Source organism: Betta splendens, chromosome 6, assembly GCF_900634795.4.
Source record: "Betta splendens chromosome 6, fBetSpl5.4, whole genome shotgun sequence".
Lineage (NCBI taxonomy): Eukaryota > Metazoa > Chordata > Actinopteri > Anabantiformes > Osphronemidae > Betta > Betta splendens.
Window position 1 is genome coordinate 14,953,053 of NC_040886.2, and position 8,722 is coordinate 14,961,774.

The 8,722-nt window shown below is 53.5% G+C and overlaps 1 protein-coding gene across 1 annotated transcript; it reads left to right on the forward strand.

The window, feature by feature from the left end:
• Window positions 1-483: 483 nt before the first annotated feature.
• Window positions 484-8,397, forward strand: LOC129604257 (uncharacterized; the record flags this gene model as incomplete). Its single annotated transcript, XM_055509838.1, has 4 exons — window positions 484-1,108; window positions 1,191-1,283; window positions 8,052-8,191; window positions 8,301-8,397. Coding segments are annotated over exons 1-4 (648 nt in total), but the record flags the coding sequence as incomplete, so codon positions are not given.
• Window positions 8,398-8,722: the final 325 nt, after the last annotated feature.

Sequence of the window (8,722 nt, forward strand, 5' to 3'; positions counted from 1 at the left end):
CTCTCCCCAACACACACCTGCAGTTATTGTATTATTTCATCTGCAGTGATTGACGCCGTGTGTGTGTGTGTGTGTGTGTGTGTGTGTGTGTGTGTCGTTGCCTTTGTGAGACCCCACCTGTTCCCTGACACCTCAGACACAAACACACTTTCACGTGCTGCACACAGACCGGGACCTGGAGCCAGACTGCGTCGCTGGGAGCCCTCACATGTGACGCCGCCGCTCATTCCTGCAGTATGTCACGCTGTCAGTGAAACGGGCCACACCACATGTTGTGTTACAGCAAGGGTTTCAATAGGCAGTGACTGTGTTGTGTCATTACTGAGGAACCTTGAGGAAAAAAAGCAGATTTATACATTTAATGTGGTTATACGGTTTATAAAAGGGCCACAATGGTCAAACTAACATAAGCGCCAGAAAACGAGCGACCTCTGCTGGTGAGGTTTTATAACGCAACCTCTCAGAAACCAACACACCTGCACTCCATTAATCAAACTGCGCCCGTTGAACTGATCACAAACGACGCGGCTGGTCTGAGGAGCAAGTTACCGCGTCGCCTCTGCGCCGTGACGCGTGGAGTGAGTCAGGTGAAGCCGCCTGCTCTCTGCCCACAGCGACGTCACGTCACACGTGCGGGAAGCGCGGAGCGCAGCGGGACTCGCGCGAGGCTCCTCAAACTTTTTCCGCGCTCCCGCGGCCAAAACTATTTGCGGCGCGCACGGAACTTTCCTGCCGCTGTCCGACCGCTCGCCGGGACCCAGATCCGGTCCACGTCTCGACCCGGGGCGCGATGGAGGCGCAGACGCAGCCGGTCTGCCGCAGAGGATGCGGACTCCCGCTCTCCGCCGAGGACGCCGGCGCTCGGGGGCACCGCTGCGTGGACGCGCTGCGTGCGCTCAGCGACGCGCTGGAGGAGAGAAGCGCCACTTTGGAGCATGACCTCCGCATGTCCAGGCTGCGGTGGAACCGGAGGGAGCAGTCGCTCCTGACGAAGGTGTCGTCCCTGCAGAACGAGGCTCGGCTCGCGGCGCTGAGGCACCAGCGCAGGCTGCACCAGTACGTGCTGCGCGTCGGCGGCCTCGCGGAGCAGGTCGTGGGCTACTGCCAGGTGAGCGCGAGGGCGACGGGCGCGATTAACGGCTGTTAACGAACCAAACCCACCCACCCACGCACGTGTGCGTGTGCTCTAGGGCGACGCGAGGACGGCGGAGAGCGCGCGGAGCCGAATAGCGGACGGAGCGACACGTGCGGAGGGAGACGCGCAGGAGCGGGTCGGAGCAGAGGTACAGTGCGTCACCGAGAGCCCGCAACCGTGCGGTGCCTCCCCGAGACCCGCAGACACAGCGACGTTCTGCGTGTCAGTGTTTGGGCCTGGTGCGAACGTTGTGAGAACCCTCCAGAACCTGACTCCAGTTTCACCTGCTGCCTCACTGTAAATATTGAGTTTGGGTCGAGCGTGGCCACGGAGCAGGGCCAGTCCGTATGGCAAGCCAAGAGGGTCAAAAGAACGGCGTTTTTAAAACGCCGTTCTAGTGACCCTTGGGGCCCGCCATAAGTCCGGGCCACGGGAGCCCAGCTGAGCCGTTTGAAGCGGGCTTTGTTGTCTTTGGGTGTCCGCTCATCCGATGATTGTTTGGAAAGTTCAAAGTCAGAACTCGCAGCGGTCATGAAGATTCACGGTCTCATCAGTGTGGACGAGGCCTCTGAACAAAGCGGGATGCGGACGTGCCGTGTTCCGTTGTCTCTGTGGATTAAACCGACACCTCGGGCCTGACGCCGCCTGCAATGGTTTACAGCCTCCGTGTCGGTGTGTAATGAATGGGCTGAACTCACGGTGTCTGAGCCTTTGTCTCCGGGAATCATTTATTGGAGCCAAATCTAATAATAGGCCTAGTTTTAATCATCTTAAAGGTGCAGTAGCCTCGAAGTTTGCTGCTCTGGACGGAGCGCTGTTTGTGCTGCAGCCGAGGGTGGACGGGTTTAATGGTGGTAATGGCCACATAAAGCACGGCTCTAATTGCCTGCAGCACGCTGAGAGAGAGAGAGACGCTCACTTTTGATTAATGTGGAAAATCTCTCTCTCTCTCTCTCTCTCCGCCAGCACCGGGCAGCAGCGCCACGTCTATTTTCAGCTCTTTATTTTCTGTCCTCGTCTAAAAACCCGTCTCTAATAGTTTTCTCGCCGCGTGTCGTCGCCCCTCGCTCTCCAAATGGATTTTCCGCCGGCGGAGACGGACGCGGTGCACTTCAAACTTTTACAGTGAAGTGGAAATCCACTTTGTTGGAGAAGCGACGTGTTTAGGGTCGGCGCGGACAATAGAGGAGCAAAACATGCGAGCAGCAGCCAAAGACGCTGCTTTGTGTGGTTGGAAACGGGCGTAATTGCCCTTTTGATAAGACACCGACTGCCGTCTACACCCGTCCAACGTCTCCATTCTGCGCTAAAATGTTCATGATGCTATTTGTAGGACTGTTCCCTGACTCCAGACAGTGATGGACCAGGTCCTCTGCTCCTGCTGGGCCTCTGGAGCTGGTGCAGAATCGTGTTGCTTCAGCTCCTTGAGCGTGGTTGAGGACACAGCTGACCCCCCCCCCCCCCCCCCCCCCTGCTGTGACTGGGCACATCCACCTGATCTAGATGCATCTGATTGAGTGCTCACTGACAGTGAATGCGCTCGGCGGAGTCAGACGGTTCTGCTAAGATGACGGGGGATAATGGAGGAACCGGGATTAGTCACTGTTGCGAAAAGGGGAGAAAAAACATTCCTTCATCCTCATTGTCCCAAAGGACAAAGACGAGACCTTGCAGCAACCAGTTAGTTTCTGAGAGTTCAGACTACAGAGTATCGGTCTCATCGCTGCGTGTCGGGGGATGAAAGCACGACGGACTGTTTGCTTCCAAAATGACAGACGACAAGAAAATGTTCCTCAGGAACAGAGACGGCGGAGATTTATGAGCTCTCTGCTTTTATGTCGGTTGATTCGATGACGAGCGCAGACGTTTAAGCGTCAACAAGTGAAAAATGAAAAGTTGAACTACCTGAGCACGGGGGGGGGGTGGTTCTGTGCAGTGCTGCAAACAAAGGCAGATGTCCAACGGTCATGAGTCTTTTACTGCACGTCTAGACAGCTTCACAGTCTCTGTGCTCCAGTTCCTAAAGCACCCACAGAAAGTGGGAAAGAGCGGTGGCGTTGACGGAAAACGCCGTAAAGTCATTTGTTTAAAGCTGCCGTCTGCTCGAGGGCGGGAGCTGCTCCTGGATCAGCCGGGCCCCCGGGCACGCGGAGCCCCACGGAGGTGTTTCCTGCGCCGGTTCTGCTCCGTTTAGGACGTCATTACACAGAATTTACACCCCGGCTGTTTATCCTCCGCCTGTCAGCGGGACCGCCCTGCGCTCCGTTTCCTGTTTCCTCTGCAGCGCCACACACACACACACACACACACACACACACACACACACACACACCGCCGGTCTGCTTGGACTCCTCTGGTAAAATAAACCTCATTTCAGATAAGCCCATAATTATCTGGTGCGTCTTTAGCAGCGCTTTAGCGTCTTATCTCTGAGCGTCTCCCTGTTTGAACGCTTCGCAGCGCTCTCGTAGGTGTTTGCTCGGCCCGGCCCGTGCCCGTGCTGGTAACGAGGCAGATGTTGAGATTGGGATATTTCAGCGGCGTGTTTACTTTAGCGGTGCCGCTCTGTTGTTGCAGGCGGCACGTGTGAATAGGGAAAGTGTTCCACTGAGGACCACCGTGCTGCTAAAGAGCAGCGCTCCGGTCCTGACCGGCTCAAAGGGCCCTTTTCAACATGTGAGTGGATGTTGGCGGGACCGCGAAGCGCCCGGACCCGGCTCTGTTTCACACGCCGCTGATGAAACGTGCACCTAATTAGATGCGTCTAATGAAAAATAAGGCGGCTGTTTTCGTTTGGAAGCTGCTCAAAAGCATCAAAACATCCAGAGCAGTGGATGCTGACGTTTACGAGCTGAGCTCCTCAGATGTTCGGCAGATGATGCGTTGCTCATTATCAGCTGTTGCCCGTGTTTGACCTGTGGACATTTGAGGCAGCAGCTGTTGATCCACCGACTTGTGGCTGAATCTGCTCTCAGGTGTAACGCAGGAAGCCGACGGCCGCGCGGTTCAGCTCCGTTCCCCCCTCAGTGACGAGGTTCAACATCTGGAACAGAGATGGCGTCTAAGAGGGGTCGGAGGAAGCTGATGAACTTTCCAGGTCGTTCCCTTCACGTCCGACGCGTTCATGTAGACGCTCCTGACTCACGTTCCGCCTCCACCATCGTTCAAACAAACGTTCTGCCTCAGCGCTGAGAAAGGGACTTGTTGTGAAGTTGAATCACCACCTAAATACGTGCGGTCGGGTTGAAGTCCAGTCGCCCCCTCTGTTCCCATCTGCGCCATCACTTTGGGTTAGTCAGTGACCTGCTGCCTTTTGAACTCGCGTGGGCCCAGTGAGTTCTATCTGATAAACATGTGGCTGAGCCTCCAGCTGTTACTGGGAGATTAGCCCGAGAGCCTTGAGTCAGCATAATGTAGACATGCACACGGCCAGCTGCATGTGTGTGCGCGCGCACACACACACACACACACACACACACAGCGGCGGCGGCCACTCCATCATCGGGACTCTCCATACAGCTTGTAATGAGTGTGATGATGTACTGTAAGGTTGTGGTCAGACCTTCCACAGTGAGACTGAGTCAAAGAAGTCTGTATCGTGGGATCATACGTTTAATCAGATGATGAAGCTCCCACCGCAGGTTTTTTCTGGACGTATTGTGCCTGGGAACCTTCACCAGAGACGAAGTGACCTTTGACCCTTTGCAGCATCATCGCAGCACCTGTGCTGAGGAGGGTGATGAGCGGTGTGATGCGCCAGGTGCGCTAGCAAACACTGGCACCCTGCTGTGCGTCTGCCAGGACACGGGACCGGAATGAAGCCACCGCCTTGAGTTCTGGCCCAAGAGAGCGAATCAGGAGGAACACGAACGGGCAGATCAGCTGCAGCCGTCACAGTTACCTACGCTGGCCGCGCGTGGTTTCACTTCAAGATCTGATCTTTGAGGCGTGGCTTCGACGTCATGCACGGAAGATAAGGGAATCTGATACTCGGGGAGTTGCCCTCGTTTCAAATTAAAAGAACGCGTGTGAACCCAGCTTATCTCTGGGCCGTCAGGGCTCCTTCCAGCGCCGTGTAGCCAGTTAATCGCCATGTTGAATCTCCGGCTGAACAGAACCGTCTGCAGCTGGTGCCATTTTATTGTTCTTTTCCCAAATTGTTGCCTTTGTACCAGAACCCAGAGAGTTTCCCTCGCTGAGCAGCCAAAATAATGGTCACCGCTCCTCATTCTCCATCTCCAGCAAAACGCTGCCTTATTAATATTCTATCTCCCTTGTCTTTCGACTCAAGGACTCGGTTCATCATTGGATGCTGGAAAACAAGTCTTTGAACAACAGAGACAGAGAAAAGCTCTGCGAGCGACATCACCGCTCAAATGCTCCTCGTTACACTGATTGAGGCCCGGTCGCTTAGAACGACTTAGTGACAGACACTGTGATGGATTTGATATTTTGTATCACCCAGAACTTAAAGGATGATATTAAATAGGTGTGTGTGTGTGCGCGCTCCTTCTAACATGAGTCACATGACATGTAATGGCAGCATGTGACCAGTAGATGGCAGGAAGCACACGCGTGCCTCAGACTCGGTCGCATCCTGTTACAGATGTTGGCAGAGTTGTTTATTTATACGTATTAAGTTAATTAGGACGGAGAGGAGTCGATTGCATGAGGAGAATGTGCTCAGATGTTTGGCTGCACATCTGACAGCTGCGTGAAGATGTTGTTTCTACTTAAACATAAATGGCATTTAAAGCCAACACTCAACACAATGTCCTTATGATGGTGCTTGTAATTAAAGAAATTAATCTACAAAGGATCTGAGTTGAATAGTTAAAGTTGCATATAGACGCATTAAATATATCACATATTCCTATATGTAGTGTAGTCTAAGCACAAACAGGCTTTTTGCAGATGTTTCCATACAGATGTGTCTTTGCTCCTGGTTTCCTGTGTTCAGGACAACACAGCGAACACTTGAAAGGCTTTGTGGCGATGTGCTGCTCCCCTCTCTCTCTCTCCCCCTCTCGCTCGCTCCTCGGTGTGACTCATCTAAGCTATGCGCTCCGCCTCTGTTGTGCGCCTTCGTATGAAATGGATCACACACGTATGGAAGCGCCCATACAGAGACGGCGCCGGCGGCCTTTGATGCTCCGCTCTGCAGAAGAACAGCATCGAGCTGTCGGGAGGAAGTTTGCACAAGCTATAGTTTGGGTTATTGATAGAAGCCGCGGTGGATGTGATTTCTAGTTGTTTAACCAGAGACTGCCCCACTGGGACGACCACGACAAACCTGCCTGTTTTCCCCATTAGCCCGCGCCAGTTGTTCATTAGGCTTCAACAGGCCCTCACGAGCCGGCTTCCTCCGCTCAGGCTCCTAATGAAGGCCAGGGGTGCTTTGGCTGCGACTGTCTTCCCTCATCACTGCAAATGACCGTTGAGTGCTGCTGCTCTTTGAAATCAATAGTCTTGGACTATCAGAGTCTCGAGCTCCCGCAGATTACTGATGAGTGATTTGAGGTGTGTGTGTGTGTGTGTGTGTGGCGAGAGGGAGATTTGGAATGAATACATCTAATTGCTGCGTTTGTGCAAGTGCTGGAAAGAGAAAGTGAGAAACAATGGTTTGAAGTATTTTCTGCGTGTTTCTTTTTGTTTACTTGCCCAGTGGTTCCTTTTCTAGATGAAGCCCAGCGGAGGGAGGCTGGAATCGATGTCAGCCGCACTGTGGCTAATCACAGTGACTAGTTGGACCCTGTTGTGCTCTGCAGCTTTGCTCCTTATTGTTTTTAGGGCTGTTTAATTGGCTCTAGCTGATAAACGCTGGTGACGCACGTACTGTAAAGGCGGCGACAGTGTGTGTTCGTGCTGCGTGGAATCCAGCAGGTCTGTGGGAGCAGAGGATGTCGGCGGAGAATCAAAGTTCACTGCTATTGAGCGATTGTATAATTTGCCATTCCCTTTGTCTGCAGTCATCTGGGCCTTTGAGGCAGCTGCATTTTCATTCCTGGCTCGCCTGCTCGTCTTTTTATTCATTATGAAGCTGCGTTATTTCAAATACAGTATTTCCATCTTCCCAGCGTGTGTGTGTTTGTACACAACAAAAGGCCATAAATCAGATCTGCGCTTGCTCTCTGCATAATGTATCTGGCGTTTGGACGAGGAAATGTGGGTGATCCCATGAATAATACAAGCTGCTCCGTCTCCGATGCCAGTGCTGATGATGATAATGAAGCAGGCTTCTATCGGGGGTCAAGCAGGAGAATGTGGGTGCATTAGCTGCGGACGCCGGGCGGTAAATCTGCCGTTGGCACACAGCGCTGCTGGGCACTGGGAGCCCCCCCCCAGGAGCGGTGCCATGGGGTGAGGAGGGGCGCTCAGGATGCCCCCCTCACCCCCCTCAGTCCTCCAGGGTGGCTTTTAATCGCCTCAAATGGGCGGCGATAACAACGGGCTGTATTTCACGCTCTGTCCGATAGTTACGGCCTCCTGTAGCTTTTACGACGGGGAGATGTCAGGTTCCTGGCATAATTGGCTCTTCTATGGGGATTTTATGGGTCTGTTTAGTCTGCGAGGAGCACTTGTTTGTGAGCTGCAATGCTCTCCTAAGGGCCCCATGGATTTGCTGCTTGATATACTTTGAGCTGGTGTCCGTGCAGGAGGGGGGGGGTGTAATGATCAGAAGGGGCTCACTGATTGATCTGCCCGGGGCCAAAGGCCACTCCGCTCGCTGTTATCGCCGCCCAAATCTGACCATCTTCATTCACACGCTCCGAGTGGGAGTGGGGGGCGATGGAGCGGGAGCCTCGCCGCCGTCGCCGCGCTGATGGATGGCGGCTGTCGGGCCCCGTCCACGGCCATTCTTCATACGTGTCCGTGCGGGGGGGGGGGGGTAAGTAACCTTCTGTTTCCTAACCAGGCGAACCTGCACCCCACACCCGCATCCGAGCGGCCGGAGGTGAAGCATCAACATCAAACGTCATCCGGCCGCGCGTCTTTCAGCCCGACGGTCCGCGGCGGAATTAGCGGCGTCCTGAGTCGTGTCCCTGCTTTTGATGTGTAAGTGTGATGAGCGGTGAGAGCTCGCGTCCGGCTCACATTGGGCCCGTCGAGCCTCAGATGTGAGCCAAGTTATTATCTCTTATTTCCTTTAATCTCCTTTCTGGAGGTTCCGGCTCAGAGCCCGCGGCTGCTGGAGGCGTCGTCTTCTGTGGCGAATGAACGAGCGCGATGAGCAGCAAAGACGGCCGGCGACGGAGGACTCTTTATTTATTTATTTATTTATTTATTTATTTATTTATTTATTTATTTATCTTTATTTCGTAGGTTTACTCCCAGTCCATAATGATCCAAGTGGTTTCACACAGGTTAGACTGGATTACAGTCATTACTGGATTTGTTCACAGGCAAAGGTAAATAAATCAGTTCATCCCATTCCTGGCATTTCTATTGTGTCTCCTGATTTTAAAGGTTCACCTCTAAATTCAGTCTGACCTCCAGCTAGTGGAGCTTTGTCAACTCCACCGTGTTCATTCATGGTGGCAAATATCCACAATGAGCACAAAGGAAGCTTGGTGTCGGGTCAATCAC